At 40.5% G+C, this 25,532-nt stretch overlaps 1 protein-coding gene across 1 annotated transcript; it reads right to left on the bottom strand.

Annotated features, from left to right (window-relative positions):
- Positions 1–4,631: 4,631 nt before the first annotated feature.
- On the bottom strand, positions 4,632–24,898 carry LOC119893514 (lon protease homolog 2, peroxisomal). Its single transcript, XM_038705729.1, has 17 exons — positions 24,666–24,898; positions 22,499–22,634; positions 21,299–21,412; positions 19,011–19,142; positions 18,586–18,708; positions 18,336–18,499; positions 17,807–17,901; positions 15,948–16,066; positions 15,644–15,783; positions 13,576–13,717; positions 13,250–13,400; positions 11,803–11,929; positions 9,291–9,430; positions 7,057–7,142; positions 6,473–6,680; positions 6,171–6,361; positions 4,632–6,090 (listed from the first exon to the last, which is right to left on the bottom strand). Exons 1-17 carry the CDS (start codon positions 24,896–24,898, stop codon positions 5,860–5,862), a joined length of 2,532 nt encoding a protein of 843 aa, XP_038561657.1. The 3' UTR covers positions 4,632–5,859.
- Positions 24,899–25,532: the final 634 nt, after the last annotated feature.

Raw genomic sequence — 25,532 nt, 5'->3', positions numbered from 1 at the left:
ATGAGGGGAGAGAAGAACTCTGTGTGTGTGTGTGTGTGTGTGTGTGTGTGTGTGCGTACGAGATGGACGTGTGTCGCAAAAAGCCTGCTCACTTTCTTCCTTCTCCTCTCCCTGCTCTTCTTTTTTTTTTTCTGCCTCCATCTTCGCTCTGTCTGCCAGTGTCGGCCTCAGCCGCTTTTTGACTGAAAACCCAACCAGGAATGAGGGACAGTTTCTACCGTTACAATGTTGCTATTGTTGTTGTTAAATGGAGATTATCATAATTATCATTTTTTGTAATGACTTTTAAAAACAAAGATTAAAAGGCAGTTGTAAAACTTGTGGCTAAAACTTCAGTGTTTGTAGTTAAAACAAGTTGTGTCGTTCTTCTGAAGGTTTGTTTTTCTTCATCTATTTGTCTCTCCGTCCTTGTTTGTGTGGTCTTTTCTTTTTGTCTGTGAGGAGGGAGGGAGGTCAAGCCAATCATCTCTCCCTTTCTCTTCATGTGGAGTCTCAGTAATGTTGCTGCTCTCCCTCAACTCCTTGACTTTTTTTTCTGTTTTAATTTGTCATTAAATAAATCTATCTTTTTCATACCTGGTGTCTTTTCTTCTCTTTTTGCAGGTCTCACGTCCTGATTATGGCTGTTTTTGTTTTGTTTTTATCTTATACTGATGAGTGACAGTTTTTGTCTGTACACTTAGGTCACCTGGTTTTTGCCCACTAGCATTGTGTTTTTTTTTTTTTTTTATGAGTGCATCCCCAGTTTGTTTGGATCCTGCATGTGCACAAACACAATATTATGAGACCATTTCCTATCACTCCCTCCAAGACTTTGAGTCTTACGTTCATTATACAAAATATCCATGACAAAACAATCTCACCTAAAGGTCTATTTGTAGCGTTTCTGGGTTTTGATCATATCACGTGAGCTTCCTCAGCACATGAGGTTGGCACAGTTGTCATGGAATTGTAGATGTTTTTAAATGTAAAACAAATTGTCTTTCTCATCCATCTTGGCTGAAAGTTGAGGTGAATCTAAATTTCCGTGACAGCGGGGCAAACTAAAACTGCTGCCTAAGGCCATGTGATATGAAGACCCAGAACAAATACTACATGAACCTCGAGGTAAGGTTTTAGCTGTTTTAAAGTCAAGAAGGAAGTTTGAAGTGCAGTGAAATGCCCTTATTTTAAATTACTGGAACTGCAAAGATTTCTTTTGAAAATACTTGCTAGAATCTTGGTAGGAGAACATAAATACACAAAATTGTGCCAGGACAAAGCGGTCAACTTAGAAGAAAATACGTTTTGCCTGTCAAAGATCTTGCAGGTAAAAATTTTGTGTCAATAAAACTTTGGATTACAAATTTCAGTCAGTTTGCAGACAGCCTCCTTGTTTTATTTGTCGAAGGCCAGGGTTGTCTACAGAACAGAGTTGCTAAGGATAAAAAGCATTGAACTCACTGTAAAAGGAACAAGATTTAGCAATAGCATACGGTCTGAGCCTGCAAGTGAATATTTTGGCATTTTGTCAAGTCCAGGATCAACGTGGTTAAGTTCACGTTGCCTCTGCACAGGGGGTGTGATTGTGCTGGGTAGCCCCCAAGCAAATCTATGTATCTAAATATGTTGGCACTACTCATTTTCTTACCAAGGTCAAACAAACCACCCCCCACAAGATGTTTAAACTAAGTTAATGCAATTTGATGTTAAAGTGATACTTCTGCTGCATGAACACGCAAAGTTTAGTCTTAATCGTTACATAGGGAGCCTATTACGGTCACAGTTACTGAAATATGTGCGTGCTGGCCAGAGCTCTTAAGCTTGCACGGTAAAATGCATCCCTGTGATACTGTCCTCAATGCATCAAGTTTATCATTGTTAAGTAGGTCTTTGGATGTAGGGCAGCCTGTGAGGTCAGATAGGTAGATCAGACAGGAAGCGTGGAGCACAGGAATAGTTTAGTGCAGCTGCAGAAGCACAAGGTGTTTTGCTCAAACTCTGAGGAAAATGTGCATGCAGAGATGTCAATGTTAGTGCCTCTGACCAGCCTTGTGTCTGTCAATGGTTACGCAGTGATCTTGTCCCACAGTCTGGAGGTCAGGGACTGTATGAAAATTGTTTGTGGGGGGTGGGGTGGATCATAAAAGGGACGGGGTGTGGTTTTTCTTTTTGCTGAAGGTATTTTTTGGAGATTTGCTGCCAGTACACTAAGCACACCCCAAGGGCCTCTGGGTAATTATGTTATAGGTTAAGGTCCTCCATTCACCAGAGGGGGAATGTTGAATCCAGAGGGCTTACAGAGGGGGTCCTAATACTGTGATTTAACTGAAACTGGGTGTGGCTGCAGTGAACTCATTGTGACACACATACAGTGTACATACGTGTACATAACCAGAAAGTAATACTCCAGCTTAAGTGGTGTTGTGTTTTTTTTTGCAGGGACCAAAAAGGAGGGAAGTGATGATTTAAAGCCCAGACATGCAGGCAATATATGTTTTGGTAAAGTAAAGAGAGAGCACCCAGCACTTGAGACTTTTTCAGAGGTGTGCGGTGCAGATTCACCATCTGCAGAGAATCTTTGGTTCTTTCCTTTCAGATTAAATAGCTGCACCTTGAGGCAGAAATCATCATTACACCCACAGAAAAACAAAAAATCAAAGGATACTTTACACACCAGGCCTGTTAGATTATAACTTGTAAGCAAAGTTGCCATTTTGGGCAGATGGTAGTACAAGAGAAAGGCACCTGGAGTGTTTCACTGGTTTCATGGAAAAGATATTTCCTGTGTACAAGGCATTTATTCACTCCATTTCCTTTATGCATTTCATTGTGGGACAAACTGGTGTTTGTCAACAGCGCAATCCAATTAACCTTATTCTTTCCTGGGACACTTTAATTTGACACTAAAATCTTTAATGTGGGCGGTGGCGCATTATTTGGCCAGCAGCTGTAGAGATTATTTTTCTTACTATGTGTTGGACTGGTGCAAAGATGGATGAGTGGGCTAACTGTCAGAGATTAATGAACCCTTATCTGACTCAGCAAAACAGAAAGGTGTTTTTTTAAATCGCAAAGTGTTTGTGATACCAAACAAAACCCCTCAAAAAACAATTATATTGTTAAGTGCTCCTGTTATTATGTCCACCCCTGCACATGGATCATTAGGTCCTCTTCAGCAAGCAAAGCGCAGGCTGTGACTAATGAAGCTCACAGGGCCTGATTTAATAGCACACACCAAAAGTAGTGGATAAATTCAGTACAGTGGAGTGCATGTATGGGTATTGGAGTCAGCATGCAAGGATCAAAGGGCACAAAAAGAGAGAAAACATTTCTGAAGGTGTCTTTGTTTACTGGTGGCGTATGCCTTATTAGGTGTTACCTTAAGTCAGTGTTGCAAAGGTTTTTCAGCTGCACCAAAATAAAATCTGAAACAGATCTGCTCCTGGGCCAGTCCAACAGGTCCATCACTCAAAAGTCCCACATTATCCCACAGTCTGCTCAGGCTCTGCCATCATACAGCCCAAGGTGTAAAGGCTGCAGTGTGTTCACAAAAAGCTGAAGAGTTTCTTCACTGCCTCCCATCAAAAATCTTCATGTCATCACTAAACAAGAGAGCGGTCAAGTAAAAATGGCTGACTACCCATCCTCCTGGAAGATGATAAACCTGGCACTGCTTTAACAAAGAATCAAATTAACCAGTGCACTACACTGTAAGGGGTCAGTTGTCATGATGAATGCACAGACTGGCTCCCAGTTTTACCATTTTGGTTCACTCCCACTTGCTTCAAAAACTTGCTGTGTGCCATCCATCCGGACAAAATTAGCAACTAGCTGGCGAACATAGCAGAGCATTTAGCAGTTAAAGCCAGATTTTTCTGGCTTTAGGAAAAAGAGCACACCATTTCTTTCTTTTTCTTTATCATTTGAAGAGTAATAACATTAATCTTTCACATTGAAGTTCTCATTAATAAAAGAATCACTGCTGCTGTTTGCATATTTCATTGCAAGAAAGCATGTTTCTATAATGCATGCAAGTGCTGTATGCCAATTGTTTTAATAGCATAATTCTTTTGATGTGGTTGGATTTCATGAACGAGTCTGTGCAAAATGTTCTGCTTTGGTCCATTCATCTTTTCATGGCTGTCTAAATATGGACAAAACACACCGCACTCTGGTGTTCCACATTACATCTCTACAGGGGAGGCGAAAAAATCACATCTGCTACAGAGTGAATTTTCAGCCAATACAACACAGGATGATACAATTTTATCCCTGTGTGAGTCTAATACAGCCAATCACTGCAGGACTCTTCCATCTGAAGGAATAAAAAAAACACTTCTAAAGATTTCAAATAGCTTTAATTCAAGTGCATCATGGTAAAGTATGAACCTCATCGTTGTGTGGTATTTAAGTCACTAGAGGTACAGTTTTCTACACTCCCCATCTTTTATATTAAAAGGAATTTGAACCCATTCTTTGTCAACACCTTAGAGGTACAGCATTGTTGTTACAGATCACTAGCAAGACAAAGATTTGATTCTGACCACTGTGAAATCTGAAGTGTGCTCAGCAGGGTGTACTGTATGAGTACAGTGCTGGGAGATAGATATCCCAAAGCCCTGACACAAAATAAAGTCAACAAACATTTGTTTAAAAAATTACTTGTTTAATGCAATCAATATGATGGAGCCCTGAAATCAGACAAGTCACAGCTATAACTAAATACATAACTGAATAATATTGTCAGTTAAATTATTAAAACAAAGAGTCAAACGAGATTTAAAGGTTGATACTTAATTATTTGACCCTTCCATCTAGCACATAGCTAGCCTAACTGAAAACACTTGGATAAACTCACAGAGCACATGCCTTTTCAGCTGGCTACATAGTTCAGGCTAACATTTGTTATAATGTTAAAGGTAAAATGTTTAATCATCCATATACAGTAGTGCATTCTAAAGCCTTTCAGCCGGCAAGCTAATGCTAATGAAGTTATCTTGCTAATGCTACTCAGAAGTTCACAGACATGATGCTTCTGCTTCCATAACATTATCTTCATTATGAACTAGCAATATTATCAATGCATACAGTTATGTTTATGATTAGTATGACAACCTTTTACTACATTTTGTCACTTTCTACATACAATGTCTGCTTTCCCACAGAATGCACGCATTACATGGGAATGATTCATTCTGCCAGAAAAATGGCATTTTGGATTAAGGTTCAGTCATTAAAAGAATTATTTGGCCTGGAGAAATTGTTTCCACGCCTCATGCAGACAGGGACCTCAGAGTGGGATCTGAAACACACTGTATGAGCAAAGTAACTGCAGTCTTTTGTTGTTCATTGTTATAACGTTTGCATAGCTAATACATTACACACACAAAATCTGCATTTACAAGAACTGGTAAAACATCCACCAAATAGTTAAAACCAGGCTACACTGGATTACAATGCATGTTTAAACAGTCATTCAAACAGTCTGCAGGTATCTACACCATCTGAACACATCTCATCTGCTTCTGTTGTCACATACACAAACCATCTCAGCAGACTGCTTACTGTTCAGCACAAACACTATCAATCAAGCTAAATTAATAAGTGCAACACCAAATGACCCTAGACAGTTTAACTTCACATTGTTGTACTGTAAGCTGAATTCTCCTACAGGGTTTGACTCTGAATTGTAGCTTCATTTACCTCAGATTATCTGGTCAGGATTAAAGATGTGCACACTCACTGCCTATCAGGGAACAACTCATTAGAGTGCAAGATGTCAAAGCTGAAACACGACGTGCTCTCTTATTCAGGACTATTCTTCACTTCACACCGTCAGCGCATTTGTGTGTGTGTGTGTGTGTTTGCATCAGTGTGTTACAGTTTGCTGGTCAGCTGAGTGTGTGTGCACGTGCTGGCTGTCCCTGGGAACCCTCCATCAAAGGCGGCGTTCAGCACCTCGTCCAGGTTTCCGGCGCTGACAAAGTCGAGGTCAGCTCGGACGTTTGCCGGAAGCTCCTCGAGGTCCTTCTCGTTGCGTTTAGGGAGGATGACTCGCTTCACTCCTGCCCTGTGGGCCGCCAGGACCTTGTCCTTGATCCCGCCCACCTGAGGTGGACAGACCAATCCAGTCTGTTAAAACCGAGGAGAGATTTGCATTTTGTTACGTGTTAAATGTGATAACTCACCGGCAGCACCAGCCCTCTAAGCGTGATCTCTCCTGTCATGGCAACGTCTGATCTGACCAATCTGTCGCTGAACAGCGAGGCTAGGCAGGTTACTATAGTAACACCTGCAGAGGGGCCATCCTTGGTTACAGCTCCAGCCGGGAAGTGGAGGTGGATGTCTGTCCCTTCAAGCGGATCTGGAGCCCCCACCACTGTTCAAACAAATGCAAATGCATGTAAATTAGCCTATTCACAATTGCCTTATTTCTGTAAAGACAGTATATATACACTACATAATACTATATTTATTTGTGTGAACTCACTGTTTGTGAGCTGGTAAGTTTTAGCGTTTGTTCTGAGCCAGCTGATGGCCAGATGGGCGGATTCTTTCATAACATCTCCCAGCTGACCAGTCAGAGTGAGCTGACCTTCTCCCTCCATTCGACTGGCCTCCACAAACATGATCTCCCCACCAAGGGGCGTCCAGGCCAGGCCCAGAGCCACACCGGGCAGGGTGAGCCGCTCAGAAACCTTCCACCACACACACACACAAAACACCCATAAAGCTGTATTTAGGTGTAATAATCAGAAGATAATAAAAGTTTGTAATCTTCAAAAATTCAGTGAATGTGAAACATAAGGCCAACATGACTCGATAGTGAAGGAGGGAGAGAGAGGACAAAGAAGACGCCTGCTAGAAGACAAACTCTACATTGTTTTTCACATTATACTGTATAATGAGGTCTGAAGTGGCTGACTTTGTATTCATGAGCTGTGAGAGTGGTCCAGAAAGTTCAGACAGCCACAGGTTTCTGTAATTGAGCATGATGAACACTGCTTATTCTCTGCAGATGCTGGTCTGTCTGTCTCGCGCTGCACTTCCGCTCTCTGCTGGTGTCCTGCCTACCTCCATTTCAAACAGCGGAGGTCCCAGGATGTCTTTCAGGGCAATCTGGTCGATCACTATGGGCATCTCAGGAGGTGCTGCCTTGTCTGAACACACATAAAATTAAGTGAATCCAGTGGAGAGGTTCAGTTAGGTGTACTGATTTCTTTTACATTTCGTGTATGAGAATCAGACGGTAAATACCAGATGAAAGGAAAAATGTTTCTCATGTACGCCCATGTTTGTGGAATCAGGTGACCGCAGTGTGAAGAATAAGTGCACATAAAGGCACTGCATTGTATAGAGAAACAAAACTATGGAAGAAAGGCCTGCAACTTGGGAGGGGTGTAAATGTAAATGTAAATGCTCCGTATTTGTATAGCGCCTTTCTAGTCTTTTCGACCACTCAAAGCGCTTTTACACTACATCATGGCGATGGAGCAGTGGATAAGAAACATGCCTTTGTTGTGGGAGACATGGGTTCAATTCCAACTGCGAACCATCCACCATTGTGGACTTAACCCGTAGTTGCTCCAGAGGCCTCTGATATATTAACTGTAAGTCGCTTTGGAAAAAAGCGTCAGCTAAATGAATAATTATTATAAATTCAGTTGGTACACATGCGAAGGTGCACATAAAGCCAAACACAAAGATATACTACAAACAGTGAACAGAGACATTAAACACACACCATCCCCCTGGAAAAATGCAAAACACGGAACACACATCATTTGCACGCACCTCCCCAGTGTTTGTGCTGCGTTAGTTACCTGGCAACACAGAGGGTTTTTTTCTGCAAAGCAGCACAAAACAACCGCTGATATCCTGTTTATCCCCATTCTCATCCCATTTCTCTTTTCTTAAGTCACTCTCTCTAAACTGATTTGAATTTTTGTCTACATGTCTACTAAGTTACAGTGCTTTATAGTATTACTTTAGCCTGGTAGAATTTTGTAGTATAGCCAGTGGTGTCCAAATAATGTTTTTCAGTAATCTGCTGTTTCACCAGAATCTCTCAGAGACACATTTTAATCTACTGGGAGTCCTGCAGAGAAATTAAAACAGAGTCTGACTTTCTAATGACATAACCCCATTTGTAAGAGATGATGTACAATGAGCTAGTCTCCACAAAACATGCTGACGGAAGACCTAACAGGGTTTATTTTGTAATAAAGACCAGCTGGCTGCACATTATCCAGCTCATTACACAGCTACTGAGAGACATCATGTTCTACTTACAAGGATACATCAGACATCTAGCAGCTGAGAATTAAATATTGTGTTTAAATTTTATTACTGTTGCTCACAAAAAGACAGACTATATGTATTATATATGTTGTATTATGTATATATTCAAAGCTGATGAATACATTGTAGGTTTGTTACTTCTATTTAACAGCCTTTATACTGCACCTTTTTTATACTCTGGTCAGTTTTGCAGATTCGTTTTCAAATGGACTTGCGCCACCTTGTGCTGAACAGCGGTTTCTTTATGTGCGGAACACCCCCCCACATACACACACGTTTTAACTTTCTAATTAGAGCTCTTCTCGACACAGACTGACAGAAAACTCAGACTGTGCTTGACTGACATCACAACTTACAGCATTATCATTCACATTAACTTTTATCATGGCAAAGATTTTGACTTATCCTAGCAGGAAAAGCACAGGTGCAACTACATTAACGCTGTCCCAGTGAACCATGAGGAACAATACCGGGACCCTGAAACTGGAGCACCTAAATGGAACAGACCGATCATTTATTATTAATGACATGAGAAAGGCCTCTTGGTACATGGAGATAAGTGACATCATTTAATTCCCATACACTTCCATCCCTTCCAACCTGAGCACTAAGAAAGAAAGTGTGCTCCTCTCCCTTTTCACCAGGCCCTGTTTCTCAACATTGCTAGTGCTTTTGTTTTGTGTGTTAAATCACTAATTTATGGTGTTTCAGTTAATCTATTAATGTATCAGGTCACACAATGCTTTTTGGTCTATCTACTAAGAGCACTGTTTTTAGGGCATAACTTGATTCCAAATAACATTTTTTATTCACTCATAATGTATGTACTTTATGTAATTTATGTATACACACGGAAGTAGATGTGTATATGTGTTATTGTGAGTGGGAGTGCAGGTCTGTGCTGAAATACAACTACGGATTTGACCTTCTGCCTCCCACAAGTCCAGTCTGACCACAGAGACACAGCTCTCTTGTCAGAAAACAGACAAGAGAGCTCAGGCTCTTACCTCCCTGCTGTGTCGGGCCCTCGGGGGTCAAAGCCTCTGTATTGGTGACTATGTGACCTTCAGCGACCTTCACAGCCACGGCTCGGCATATCGCCCCGATCTTCCTCTCTAGAGAGCGCACGCCTGCCTCACGGGTGTACCTAAAAGAAAATACAACAGGTGAATAAAGTGACGTGGAGAGTTGCTAGGTGTGTATTAATGATCAGTGTGTGGGTCAGCGGTGTGATCAGGAACACAAAACACAGTCAATTTTAATGTTGCTGGTGGTCAGGAACAACATTTGCGACTGTAGTGCCCTGCGTGGGAATTAAAAATCCTGAGAACTTGCATTAGTCCTGCATCATGAATGACCAAATCAACAAAGGAAAATTCAAATTAGACAGAGATTAAATATTAACTGCATTTATATGCTAAAATACCTGACAAGACTCACATCTCATACTGTGAGCGAGGCCCAGTCTGACACTTTTGTCAACCTGCCTGGCTTTTCTGTTCTGACTTTTGTTTCTTTTTTAAAAAGAGATCTAGTAAACTCAAGAGTATCCCTCGAAAGCATGAGCTCCAAGCTGTGCGCTGTTGGCTGTTTCTATAGTAACCAGACTGGAGTGCAGCGAGTGTTGTACAGAGGCTCTGCAGGTCTGCAGACAGCACACTGCAACTTAAAAACCAGAAGCCTCTATATCATCAGAAGCTCCATGTTGGCCTACCTACCAATTTTACAAATCACACACAACAGATTAGTCAATTGATGGATAATTGAAATGCTTCTAGCTTCTCCAATGTAAGGATCTGCAGCTTTTTAAATAAAAACTTTGATACTATAACTGGAACGTATTTGGAATATTAATGGAACAAAACAAGCTATTTAAAGATGTCACATTGGCTTAAAAAAATGTGACCAGCATTTTTTCCATCATTTTCTGACATTTTATAATTAAGCAATCAATTAGAAGCTAAATCGACAGAATAACCGATATTTAAAACAATCATCAGTTGCAGCTGTAACTCACACTAACCTGTTTCATAACATTAAACAGCAAACAATTGTGGGAGATCCTAAGCAAGACTCAAACCTGCACCTGAGCAGATTCCATGGTGCAGGAAAGATTTACCACGATGGAGGACAACACTGATCTGAAATTAAACAGACCAGCACACTCTGCAGCTACAGGCGACTGCAAAGATGTTCTCTCTAAATGAAAAGGTCGCCCTGCCAGAGAAGTACCGATCAGCGTACAAAACAAACAGCCACTAAACCACTTGACAACTTAATGATATGCTCTGGTGACCAGAAGTAGAATTCAAAGTTAGCCTCAGATGTGAACTGCTGGCTGGCTGACGGCGCTGCTTCACACACACACCACACACTGGATCTGTCCTTCCCAGACTAAATGTAGAAGCTGTTCAGCAGTGAGCATGCAACATTAAATCTGGGCAATTTAGTCTAATTTTATTCAGTTCTTCCTCCTGTCGTTGCGTCAGTAGCATACTGTGTTTACAGTCTAAAAATCTACCTGCACATTGCTATCTTGTTCCCAGTTCTTTTATTCTACACAGACATCCTCAGGTAAAGGTGAGGATGTCAACACAATCGTATTTATAGATGAGGCTTAACATTTAAGATTTGATGGGTTAAGAGTGCTCTATTACTTTTAAAATGTATTTACTTTTTGTTATGAGGAATGTGTTCTTGTTAGGTTTTTTTTAGCATTTTAGCTGTTTGTTAACTCACAAGCATTAATCTACAAATATGGCACAGAATTATATATATATATATATATATAACTAAGAACATCTATTAATATATCATATATAATGTATATATAGAAATATTTATTATTATGAACTGTATTTATCCTGTATTTTTGATGCAGTGTTGATGTGATTGTTCCTGTGCTCAGGAGGAAGGGGAATGGAGGTATACAGGGAATAACAGGAGCTCACTTTTAATGGTCGATGTTTGGATATGTCATAACAGGAAAAGGTTTGATTAATAATGTAAATGGTCAGTTCCATTTAGGTACTCCAGTTTCAGGGTCCTGGTATTGTTCATAGTGGCTCACTGTCACCTGATGTACATGGTTAGTGTGAGACATACACGGGCACATTGTCCTCAAATATATCATCAATTACCCAATTGACAGCTGACTGATGATGTCATCACTGCTCATCTATAAATACAGGTCTGTTCACACACTCGCCTTTACCTTAGGAAGAGCATTCATGGTCGATACATTGTAATGTCCTTGTAGAATAAAAGAAGAACTGGGAAAACGATAACATTTTGTCATTTTTCTGAACCCCATTTCAGCTCAACTGCTGGACAGAATGTGGCGCTGTCTGCAAGGAGAGCCACATTTCTTCACTGATTCATCCAGAAAATGAAATTAGTTAGGACAAGAGGTGCACATACAATGTGGCTGTGTACCTCCATAATTAAGTTAAGCTTAACTTTAGTTAGGTTCATTTTCTCATTTTGGTTTTTTTATGCACTGCATGTGTTTGTGTGTACCTGCTGATTATATCTTGTGTGGTGTCCTGTGGTATATGAAGCTGTTGAGGCGTTAATCCATGTTGCTCCAGCTGATTTGGGATCAAGTGACGGTGAGCTATCTCTACCCTCTCCTCCTGGGTGTAGCCTGAAACACACACACACACACACACACACACAGTCGTGTTTCCATCACATTGGGGACATTACACTGACTTGCATAACCCTAGCCATAACCACTACTTGCCTAATCCTAACCCCTAACCTTAAACTAAACCTAACCTAAACCTCTCTCTCGCTCTCTCTCTCTCTCTGATAACTCGTACTTAGTCATACTAATGAATTAAAAGAACCCTTCCCCCAATTTATCATTGTACTCCTGTAACATTGTCAGACTCATTGACAATTTAATCTAAATCAATGCAGCGAAGACTTTTTTATTCCACACATTCTTCCTACTTGTCAAAACCTGGCCCCTACATTACCCGCAATTTGGGCGACTAAAGTAGCTGCCAGGGGCCACAAAAGGCTTTTTACAGCTTTTTGACATATGTAGTACTACTCCCCAAAACCTGTAAACAGACTTTGATGTGTATAATATATATATATATATAATTTGGTTGAGTTCTCCTTTAATAATTAATTATCTTTCAAAATCACTACTTTCTTCTCTCAAATTACAAACCCATGCCCTAAAATTACTTCATTAATTCACTCAAACTAATAGTATAGCGGCAGAAACTGAAGTTGCAGAATACTGTAGCTGGTCAGGTCAGTTTTGAAAAAGCACTCTGACGTTTAGCAGCTAACAAATACCAACGCAGTGTATTTCCAAATAGAAATGTCCTTAACTTTTAAATAGAAGATCTTTCCTTGATTGTAGGTAATAATCATCATCTACAGTTCATTTGTGACTGTCCCCTCAACACTCTTGTGTGAATTTAATGCAGATCTATTTGGATCTTGGATTGAGATACACAGATATACTTTGGGTTATGACTGTTAAACACAACACTGTGTTATCTATGACGTCCCTTAAACATGATTTAGAGAACATAGGATTGTGTTGCCATCAAACTGTGGTGTATAGCACCAGTTCATGGCTACAGACAAATCCACAGTGAGTGCAAAGAACATGGACTATACTGTATCATGAGTGTAAGTAACATAACTACTTAGTTATCTGAAGGCATTAATTAGTAATATTAATATATATTATCTTTATAATTTAATAGTAATACATCTAATCACTGGTAACATGGCAGCAGTGATTGTGGTGTTCCTGTGTGTGCACGTTTATATGTATCCAATAGTTAGTGGATATGCAGCTGGACATTGTTTCATCAGTTCCCTGACTATACTGTAGTATATAGAGATGCCCTATGCTTGGGATTAGTTATGTCACTTGAGCAAGAGTTTCTCCTCAAGATCAACTGCAGAGGTGGTTCCTCTCTGCACCTAAACCCACCTGGTACCTGCAGCACCTCCATCCTGTCCAGCAGGGCAGGGGGAATGGTCGCTGTGGTGTTCGCAGTGGCAATAAAGAGCACTTGGGAGAGGTCAAAGGCCACGTTGAGGTAATGATCTGTAAAGCTGTGGTTCTGCTCTGGGTCCAAGACCTAAGGGGACATGTAGAGACAGTTTGAGAGTATGTGTGTGTGTGTAAAAAGGCTAGTTGAGTTTGTCATGAATTGGTTTACAGAACAAACAGAGGAACACAAACATTTATTTGGTGAAGAAATGGAATACTACCTCACAAGTAATGAGCGAGATAAACGAGATAAAGGAGCTGACCTCTAGCAGTGCAGCTGCAGGGTCTCCTTGGAGGCTCTTCCCAAGTTTGTCCACCTCATCCAACAGGAAGACAGGATTATTGACTCCTACTGTCTTCAAACCGTTGATGATGCGGCCGGGCATGCTCCCCACATATGTGCGTCTGGAGAAATGGTAAGGACTTAAACTACTGACCTACAGTGTAAACGTTTCCGATCAATCTGAAGGCACACAGAACTTTATTCCTGATGTCAACGGAAATGTGCAGAAATATATATGTAAAGGTGAACATCATGTCTTGTTCACATAATCAGATACGTCATTTTTGTCATGTCATATGTTATTATTGTAAATAAGTCGATCAAGCAGTTATTCCAGAAGTATGCATTGCATTACCACGCAACTAAATTAAAACTGGTTGACACAATGTTTTCTATACCAAATTACCTAATGCAAGCAAGTTTCAAGTGTTTGCAAGCTGAAAGCATGAAATGTGAAGTTTCTGGGGTTCAAAGAAAGGAAATGAAAGAAACACATAAAAGGGAAAAAAGAAAATTTAAAACAGCAAAACTGTTAATAAGAAACTACTGGAGCTGTCTACTTTTCGGAGAATGTTTTGTTGTTGTTGAACTAACTGACTTGAACTAATTCTATAATCGACCATTAAAGAACTTTATTCTTGCACTCCCGCTGTTGATGTTTCTCATCTGGCCGAGGGAAGGTGTCTTTCTTCCGTTAAAACCTCAGGATCAGCCCTGCAAACTGAGATGAACTCGGCTGCCCTGCCTTGATTCAACTGTTCTTGGCATAACTGACAAGTCCTAACATGTTCGCCTCTGATGTGGCAATTTGACAAGTAGTTTACTTGTCAGAGGACAAGTCATCATGTCATCCTCTGAATGTGGGAGTCAGATCTCCTCACCTCAGGCTAGAAGCTCTGCTGCCTTTCATCTATAGGACCATAACATGCACATCTGAATTTGCACAGTCTGGCAGGATTTTCCAAGCGTAAGCCAGCGTGTCCAACTGCTACAAATGGACTGAATAAAGAAAGATTTACTCCTCTCCAAGAGTTTTTTTTTTTTTTTAGAAAAACTTAAGAGAAAACAGGTTATTTTTCAAACTGAGCTTCATTCTTCTTGTTGTTTTGTCAGAGAGATGACCATGACTGAAAAGTAATCCAAACACTTCAATTCATGAGGGATCATGTTCCACTCAGCAGCAGAGAGCGCTGTGCTCCAACAAACGTCCACAGAGTCAACGTAAGCTCCATTACCAAAACAATATCCTTATACTGCTGCGGCACACTATTCTAGCCAGTGTTTCAATTATCTGTGTGCTGGAACTAGATTACAAAATGACATGCTGCTTAAGATCAAAGGCTTTCAGTTCAATACATATGGGATTTTCAAAAGATGAATCGCTTCTAATGTAAATCCATACATTCTTATCTTTGAGATGTTTCTGGACATACAGATGAGATACATACAGGGGGACAAATTCAAATAAAAACCTGAATAAAAAAGTGGAGGAAGATATCAAATGCAGATGCTTCCGTGCGCCAAGGCTCACTGAATGGTTTGGTGAGGATGAAAACGATTGAAGTGAATAAAAGGCTACAGCCTTTACAGTCACCCGATCTCAACCCAGCTTCACATGTATGGAAGATTTTGGGACCGACGTGTAAAACAATGCTCCCCCTCACCATCTCCATAACACCATTTTATCTTCAAATCTATTCAGCTATGTCTGTGACTGTCTCTGATGCTATATGTCCTTATATTATGTCTGGCTAGGGTTGTTTTTCTTTCTATATGCTGTGCTCAGGTCTCTCTTGCCAAAGTGATCTTGATCTCAATGAGATGACCTGATTAAATAAAGGTGGTATATATAAAAGAGGGAATATCTTGTGGAGAAATGGTTTTTATCCCTCCAATAGAGTCCCACAGACTTCCACAGGCAAGGAGCACTGAAGCTGTTCTAGAGACTCGTGGCAGCTGGACTCCATACTAAGACACTTCATGTTGGTCATAAAACCTGTGCTGTTATAAACCTTCAGTACAACTGAAATCTTATTTTATGAGCACACCTGTGTCCTCGGATGTCAGACTGGTCGCAGACGCCTCCCAAAGCGATGCGGTGAAACTCTCTGCCCAGAGTCCTGGCTATGGAGCGTCCAACACTGGTCTTACCGACTCCTGGGGGCCCCACAAAGCAGAGGATGGGGCCCTGAAGACATACAGCAGCATGAAATCACAGTTAAATGTGTGACACCTTACAGAAATCGCTGCTCATTTTTAAAATTAAATTCATACAATACAAAATGTTTTGTCTTCAATGGTTAAATATATGTTAAATAATATGTAATTGACTGAGAGATCTATAGGAAGCACCTTTAGTGAAGTCTTCAGTTGTCTCACAGCCAGGTACTCTAGCACACGTCTCTTCAGCTTGTCCATGGCATAGTGATCATTGTCCAATAAGGTTCGAGCGGCTCGGATGTCCAGGCAGTCTGAAGTGTGTGCGTGTGTGTTGTGTGGGCCCAATGTGGACGGGATGGGTGGATCCATGAAAGAAAGAAAAAACATTTAAGTTAGTGAAGATGTAGACAGTGTGTGCAGAAACAGAGGGATGGGTGACTGGTATTTGAGAAAGTGAGGAGGTAGGAGAGAGGACAGTAGAAACAAGGTTTGCTTGAAAGTTTTTGAAACAGTTTCCCCAGGTGGTTTGGCAAATTTGGCTGGTCTATCAAGGACACACAATCCTCCTAAACCTCTGACCACACAACTGAATGAACCCTGTCCTCAAGTCTCCACTGATCTGAAATTATGTGTTATAGAGGCAGTCTGCGGTTGGCAGCAGAGACAAAGCAAAGCAAAGACTGTGAGTCTAACTCAAGTGTTATTATGTCAATGAAATGAATTGGCAGTGGGCCTGATATTCTAATATTGTGGCTGGCCACCACATTATATCATATTTGTATGGTGCACTCACTGTATTTTCTGTTTGGGTTCTCGCCTTGGAATTCTGATGGAAATTATTCTGGGGGACAACAGAGCAAGCACACATATTATCACCTTTCAGAGTTGTTATAGCTAACGTGTTATTTACACACCCAGCAGATACAGAGCAACATTGGCTTCATCTGAAGTCGTGTTTATCACAACCTGATGACTATAAGTCTAATATCCACTCTGCGTTTACCTCTGTGTTGCTCTCCACCAACTGCTGAGTAAAATACTTGTCTCTTTAGCTGCTAAATGCTCCACTATGTTCACCAGCTAGTCGCTAACTTTGTGTGCATTGATTAGTGTAGCTTTAACTATTTACATGTACTGTATTTATTTAATGTATTTACACTGGAGATATTTCAGAGCAATCTGATTTAAGGGTATGAATGAATTTCAAAGGCCACCTCAGTGAGGAATGTGTCAAAAAGAAAACATTTACAATTTTTGTCAGCTGACTGATCAAGAAATTAAATGTTTGATCATGTTAATTGATCATTGAAATGTCATAATTTCATTTGTCTACTAGAAGAGTTTGATGTTAATCATTTAAATCAGTTATAATACAACAAAGAGCTCCAGCAGACAAGCTTCAAAGCACTAGAAAAATATGAGACTGATTATGGTAAAATATGCAACACAGTTATCACCATGATCTTAAAGTCACCACATGTTCAGCATTGCTATCACATTTTTGGCTTGTGGAACAGGACTTTGCTTGGACAATGTCTCCCACCCACTCCATGATGAGCTGCTCAAACACAGGAGCACTTTCAGTGCAAGACTTATTCCCCCAAAATGCACCACAGAGCGCCACAGGAAACAGGAACTTTATACCTCCTCCCTCTAAGTGTGTGACCCACGAACACATAGTTAGTTTTAAACTGGACATTATTATTTGTTTTGTGCAATAACACCTGCTTAAATACTAATGTGCAATACTCTGTTGCTACTATTTATTCCTTATTACTGTTCACTATAACAATTCCTTAATTATGTAATACTGTACCATTACAATTCCTTTAACTATGTAAATATTGTACAGTACATATCCACACTCTTTTACATTTTCTTTTCTTTTATATTTTTACTCTGATATTTATATACTTCTCTATATACCACTATCTTTATTTATATTCCTTTTGAGGTGTGCAATGTGTGCAACTGTGACACAGAATTTCCCATCTGGGATCAATAAAGTATTTCTGAATCTGATTCTAACGGTCGCCTTTAGCTTTATTTACCTTTTGTGCTTTTGCTCCATGGTAACTCTACCATCAGATCCAAGTAGTTTCTGGTCAGGGCATACTCAGGCATGGACTGAGGCATCTTCTTCAATCTGAACACGGAAGAACAAGATTAAATGCAACACTGGTCTGACTGTGAAGACACGCATTAAAACGTAGACGAAGTAGGCTCAAGACAAAACCACATCTGAGTAATGGTTTAAAGAGATCAAAGACCACAGAAATGGCTGAAACTGCTTTAAAATGTTGGATTCTTACCAAAAAGAATCCAGGCTTTGTTCTGACTGAAGGCCTTTTTTAAGTTAAATTAAAACTAGGGTACAAATTTTATTTCAGAAGTATTTGTCTCTTTATATCCCGACGGCAATCAATATTATCATTATCGTTATTGTTATTATTGTTGGAATCGTTAAATCCATTTCAGAGATAATTAGAGCAGAGTGAACAGAAACGAGTGAGTGCTGGTTTGTGCAACATGTTTTGTTATAAATGAAAATGCTGAAGGTGTAATCCGGCAAAAAGTCACCTCTTGAGCTCTTTGAGGCAAACTCTGAGGGCAGTTTCAGGCATGTTGGCCCTGTGGACCTTCCTCTCCAAGGCTGCAGTGTCATCACCATCCTCATCTTCATCTTCCTCATCCAGATTGAACTGCTGGCCCGGAAACACTCCGCCTTTACGCACTGATAACACCTGAACAGATAAGACACGGAGAGCTGAACAGGCATATAAAGGCAGACATTGTTCAAAGGAAAATGAGAAGTGCATGCGTTTGTTACCCTCTTCTCATTGTCAGGACTTATTTTCCTGGTTTTCTGCAGCAGTTTTAGTCCCTCCATCTGTCTGGTCAGCATGGGCAGAGCCTTCTTAAAGCGCTCCTCCAAGCTCACCGCATCCAGGACCTTCACAGCACACGTGGAGATAAAAACTGATTTCAAAGTACATTCATTTAAACCCATTATACATTAAACCCACTCTACTGTATGTTGTATTTTTCTCTTTCTATGGCAGACACACCAATACACCCCTCCCCCTGCAGATCTGAACCAGGGACAGTGAATGTGCTACGACACTGCACCAATTTTGTATACCATCTGATTCCTTTCAAAGATTTTGTAATTGCGTTAAAAACTACATGTAGTGGCTTTAAACTTTTTTTTCAAACAATCTGTCACATCCTCTGCAGACCTAACAGTCACATCACCTGTAGTTTCTCCTTGTTTGAGGTGCGGATCATGGAGGCTACCACGTCAGGTAGAGTCTCCCTGGGCAGACTGTCCAAGAGACGCCTGAACTTAGCCACCACTGGAACAGACATGTCCAACATACTTAACAACTACACACACACACACACACACACACACAGACAGACAGACAGACAGAGGCACAGTGGGATTAGATTGACTAACACGATTAAAGGTACTATGTAAAGCAATTTACTTGCATAATTTGTTTTGCAGAATGTAATGTGTGAATGGATTGTGAAGTAAATTAAATAATGAGACCTTCCCCAACTTAAAATAAATAATTTCCAAATGTTATCAGACCAAAATCATCACATTCTAATAGTGAAACGAGTCAAATCAGTTTTGACATTCAAAAAAACCGTATTCAATGTTTTACTGCTGCTTCTTTCACAAGTCTTTGGGAAAAAGTATTTTTGGTCTGCGGTACATTATGTAATTATACGGTTTGGCCACAATGTAAAAGCCCAGTGTGCTTCCTGGGGGCTTGAAGTAAAGGACTCTATCACAGTAGCTTCAGACCGCCGTGAGGAGAAGGTTTTAGGCGCAGGGCGAGGGGGACCCAGCACGGAATGCTGGAGTGGAGCGGCGTTGGAACGATGGATGCTGACTGATGTCCGAGTTCCCTCTCACTCCTCTCCCGCTTCTAATCCATCACAGCCTGTTGTTGTCATGATCACAATTTATTGCTAAAATGGATAAGAGTTGCCTGTTTCTTGTTCCATACTTTTAATTCCCAGGTTGCAACCTGCAGGTGTTCCCACATCAAGATGAGATAAGAAAGAACATTATTCATTCTGAAGGAAATTTTTGTGCCAACGATCATATATGTATATATAAAACATAAATATACTGTACATGCATACATAAGATTATGAAGAGAGATGCACCAATCTGCGTTAATCCAACATTGCATGAAGTGTATAAAGGGGAATTGAAGCCAGTTCTTCTTCTGGTGTTTTAAATGAGTGAGCCACACTGAAAGCATAAAACCATACATTTCTGCTTTTACCAGGAGGATTCCTCATGTTAATGTAAAAATGTTCTTTAAGTTTTCAAATTTCTCGGGTTGAGGTTCTAATCTGGAATTAAAGCTGCAAGCAGCGTTGGGCGGGCCCTCACACATGTAGCGCATCGGGGTGTGAGGCGGCCGCATTGCATATTCTGGAGCTCTGCCGGTGCGGCTGTGAATTTGCTACGTGCTTCGGACGCTGCATGAAAGTGTTAAACCTCACTTCCTGTGTCCCCCATGTGGAGCTACATAGCACTTGGCACTATGAATATAAATTAATATTGGCATGTAGATATGTTCAGGGCAGGACAGCTATCAAACACAAAGTTTTGTTCAGATGTGAGCATGTACACTGAAGTTACAACAACTTCCTGTGTCATGGCGAAGAGTTGATCTTTGACGCTACGCCATGGACACGCCCATTGACGAATACTCACAGATAGCACAACTTTTCATCGTCAATGCCTTAAGAAGGCACAGCAGAAATTTGAAGTCTAAATCCCTAGGAGGACTTCGTTAAAGTACGAAGTGTGTAAATCATTCAAAAATGGCCATAAAACTCAAAATGGCCGACTTCCTGTTGGGTTTAGGGTATGGGTTCTTGTGGCTTTTTTGTGCGTCTTGATATGATACATGTCCCCAGAAAAAATTTCGTGCATGTAGGTTGAACGTGGACGAGGGGCTAATTTTTTCTAATTTTCTAGGTGGCGCTAGCGAGTCATTTTGCCACGCCCATGCACGAAACCCATAAAATACGAATTTTTTCACCAGTTCTGACATGTGTGCAAAGTTTGGTGAGTTTTCGAGTATGTTTAGGCCCCCAAAATTGAGCTTACTTTGCAGAAAAAAGAAAAAAGAAAATCTTTACAGTTTCAATAGGGACCTCGCACGGTTCGTGCTCGGGCCCTAATAAGACTCAGATCTGTAAGTAAGTAAGTAAAGTTTATTTAATATAGCACATTTCACAGAGTAAAGACACAAAGTGCTTTACTAGAGTGAAATATTATATATATCTGTAGAAACCACTGTAACAGGTTTATTTTCCTTCTTTTCCTGTTATTTAATACATTTTATATTATTTGTATCTGATTATTATGAATTAATTCCATTTATCAATGTATTTATTTTCCTCTTCCTGCCTCTTTTATGCCAAAAAATTTTTAATAAAACACAGCTCAATGGGCAGTGTTTTTTTTGTAACCCTTGATTAAAGTACACACACACACACACACACACCTGTACAGCAGTCTGGTAGAACTTCTGGGACAGCTCCCCCAGCTCTCCATCTTCTGCTGTGACACCCTCTGTTGCTGGGGTCGTGTACTGATCCAGTCTATCCAGCTGCTCCACCTGCAATTTTTGCAATTAGACAGGCACATACTGCAGTTACACACACATCATATTTCGGAAATACTGACTGACAGGTGTGTGTGGTCCCATACTCCCTAATGCCCATGGAAAAAGAGTGATTAGTAATGACACCCCCCAGTGAGGAATGCACCTCTGACACCGTTTCACTGGAAATAACAATATTAGAAGATGAAAGTTTTTCTGTGGAGTTTTTGACCGGGTTGGAGGGGGCAGACTAACAGTTTTTATGTCATTTGCATCAGGATACACACTACTTTTGGTGAGTAACACTAAATCTAAACTTAACTTTGCTCACAAGAAAACCCCACAAGGAACATTAAAGTGCTGGCTTTCACTGGATGACTAATACTGGGCAACATCACAAAGCAGCACACATTCTGCTTCTTTTTTTACATACAGCAGGACCAGTGTCCCTCTTGCATTAATAAAACAATAAAACAAAAGAGTGGAGAGGCATATGATGTGGGATGACATCATGCAAAAGTGTAAACCAACAGTATATCATTTAGACAGAGAAAGACCGTTGAATATGCAGGCCCTCCAGGATTTCGCGATCGCAACTATTAACACAAATTCAACCAATCCCTGTGAATTCAGTGCGACTTTTCCCACAAAACGTTTCCTTACGTCACCTTGTCACACAGCAGACATGTGTGATACCACCGTCTCACATTTTCTGACAAAAAAAAGGACCATGAAAACCAGTATCCAGATCTTCTTTACCAAAGCAGTCCCTGGAGGGACTGGTCGGGGACTGATCAATAACCTGTAGCAACATTACTGAGAGGGAGCAAAAAGCTTCATATTATGACAGTAACGTGTACACTAAGGTGCATTAGTGCACTGTGACATCAGATAAGATCACAAGCAAGTAAATATGGACGTAAACAATGCCGGATTTAAAATATTTTTATTAAACGATTAAAAATAGTTTTTGTAAGAGCTCAAGGCTGCACTCAAAGCGTTTTAATGAGTATGAGTTCATCTTTTAAGTATGAGATGCCCTCAGAATAACAGGATAATTGATATTAAATAAACTAGTGTCTGATAATAAGCAAGTTTTACCTCTGCCAGGACAAAAGGTCGCTCCTTAAGCAGACTTGATACTCTGAAGCGGCACAATCCAGTGATGAGGAGGGTGTAGTGGGGCTTTGGCCAGTTACTACCCACCACCTGCACTGCTATGCCGGCTGTACCAATTCTGCAGAGAGAAAGTGAGCGTGAGACAGGAGGGTAAGTGATGACAGACAACTCACTGGAGGAGGATCACGGCCAATTCGCCCTGTCATGAGCTTCACAGCTGCGTTATCTTATACTGACTAGCTGGATTGAGAGCCCTGTGGTCACTTGGGATTCATTATAACATCATAATGTAGGGATTCTCAACCTTTTCAAGTCCCGACCCCCAAGAATAATCACAATGGTGGTAGTGACACCCCACACCCCACTGAGTGTTCATAAACTGTGTATGTATGTAAGTATGTGTCTCTGAATGTGTGTTTGTGGGCATACATTTATATATTGTTGTGGGTAAGATTTGGACCTTGAGTCTATAATAATGTTTTGATTGATTGACTGATTTATTGAAACTGTCTGCCCGAGACTGTTCAGGGATTACTATAATATAACAACATAAAAGCTACCGAACTCACACAGGAAAACCATTGCTTTGCCGACAGACAGAACAACATCTAATTTTGTTCTTAGATTTACTGGACACAGATTATTGGTTTTGTGTGTGTGTCCTATCAGAACTCATGTGCATGCACCCTACTACTCTCACGAACACACCCGATAAAATCTATTTAAACATTACATGACTGGTACAGGCAATGTAACATAAAAACCATTCCACAGTCTAAAATATGTTCTTTGATTTTTTTATAGTATCTCAGGACCCCTCCAAAGTTGGGAACCACTGACAAATTTGTTAACGCATGCAGCGCAGGGGCCTCAATTACTTAAATAAGACAAGATTCGTCAAAACACTTACTATAATAACTTAGTGTGACAGCTCCAAAAGTTTAACAGTTGAGCGGCCTTCTGACGCTGCTGTGGCTCTAAACCAAAGACACATGTAGTATTAAGGGAAAAGCTGATTGGATAAACAGCATTTAATTGCTCTTTTCCCCCAACATCCATTCCACATTACTGTGGTCTACCACAACAACACAAGGGGCAGTAACATCAGATTTTTTTCTCTTTTTATTGACAAATTCATCCTATTCATCCCGGATCATTTAATTCATTTGACCCAGCTATTATGGAGCAGTGTGTGGCCACAGTGCAGTGCTAAGATGCCAAGCGGAGTGCCTTAGCAAGGTCAATTTCCTCCTTAACATGAAATGTCTTTGCCATTTAGTGTCACTAAAGCAACATATTTGACTATCTTCGCCAGTGGTAAGACAAGCTTAGAATAAAAGGCTGTTTTTCAGCATCTGTGGCTGATAGAGAGACAAACAACTGCTACTTAGTAACCAGACCGGCCTGGTTGACTGTGGGTGAAAGGTTAAAGTCCGCCTCTTGGTGTGTGGCCATTTTTGACTGCTGGGCCACTGCTGACTTTTCTAGAAAAAATCCCCACTGTAACAAAAGTGATTAACTCTGCAGTGTGCATCACACAAAAATACCAAATATGACATGATATACAATTGGCAGCCCTTTTTCAGGCATGATAAAGGGGAAAAAAGTAATTTGATAATATATATACACACTCATGATGATAACTAGTCCTAACCTGCTACAACTACATGTAATGTAAAAGCGTTGGTCAGTGTCTGGAATTGCAGACGGCCCAAAATGAGGGGGTTATGGAAAAGGATGACATTTTCCTCAACGTGTGATCATGACCACACCGACAGGACAGATACTAGTATACTGGAAGAAATAAAATCTATTCATATGGAGTTATTTGGGATATACTGATATCAAATGGTTATCCATAGAAGTGTGTAAATAGAAGATAGTCAAAGGCTCCATTTCTTGCCCTATAAGCTGCTTCCTCAGACTGTTTAATTTTTGCCTGTTGTTTGTAAAAGTATGCAGTTTTGACGAGAAACTGCACATATTTGAGGAAATACTGAGGAAGTAACGTTATACTACTTTTGTGTAGCACAACTATGTTTGAATCTTCCTCCTTATCCTGTTTTCATCTCGCGACCACTTGGTGGTCCTGTGCAACACCTCAAACTCAGAAAATAACGTTGTGTTTTTAGCTCTAGTTGTTCATTACTTATGCAAAGCGGGGAGGTCGTCGGTGTCGTGCTCTGGGTCTCTGGTATTGGGAATCACTCCAATGATTGTGCTTTTCAGCGAAGTCCCCTTCAGCAGCCGCTGGCTAACCAGGTGCATGTTCCGCGGAGAGTCCACGCTGAACCTGACGGTGGAGCCCGGGAGGAGCACCCCTTCATGGGTCAGCAGCAGCGGGAGACGGCTCGGTATCTGAATTCCGCCGCTGGAGGCCATGGTCCGAAGTCTTCAGAAGCCAGGGCACTGTTTGTAACACAACTGACGCAAATACGCACTTTTTTACTGTCAAACGGGACAGCCAAGTGTAAACATGAGACTTCCGGGTAGCCCTTTCAAAATAAAATTCGCATTCTAGACACAGATGCATATATTTCACTATCAGCGTAAACCAAAAATGAAACATCCAAGGAAAGATACTGTTTCTACAATTAAAACTAGTTTAGTATTGTTTTCAGATTCATTTCGCCCCATTCTTTGCCCTGAAAGGGCCTTTATCCTGCTCCTACGTAATCGACTTCCTATATTTGGTTACGGTACGTAGTTAGGGACAAACTATGCGTTGTTGCATAACATGAAAACTGCCAAATAAAAAGAAGTTGCAGTGGGTTTGCAGCCTGTGTTTAGCATTTTAAAAGTTGATCTGTATACAGCAATGTGAAGTAAACAAGTACCCTTACTCAAGGTCTCTAATAAAAGAACAATCTTGAGGTAGCCTTCTTGTTTATTACTTGGGTATTTAAAATTTCTGCTAGTCCTACTATTATTTGCTAATACATCAGTAATAATAATATAACATAATAAGACAGTCTACTGCAAGAAGTACTGCATCTTTGATTTACTTTTAGGTTTA

Source organism: Micropterus salmoides, unplaced genomic scaffold (genome assembly GCF_014851395.1).
Source record: "Micropterus salmoides isolate LMB-PRFRI ecotype aquatic unplaced genomic scaffold, ASM1485139v1 Ms_hic_scaffold_8, whole genome shotgun sequence".
Taxonomy (NCBI): domain Eukaryota; kingdom Metazoa; phylum Chordata; class Actinopteri; order Centrarchiformes; family Centrarchidae; genus Micropterus; species Micropterus salmoides.
This window is presented reverse-complemented; position numbering and strand designations above follow the sequence as displayed.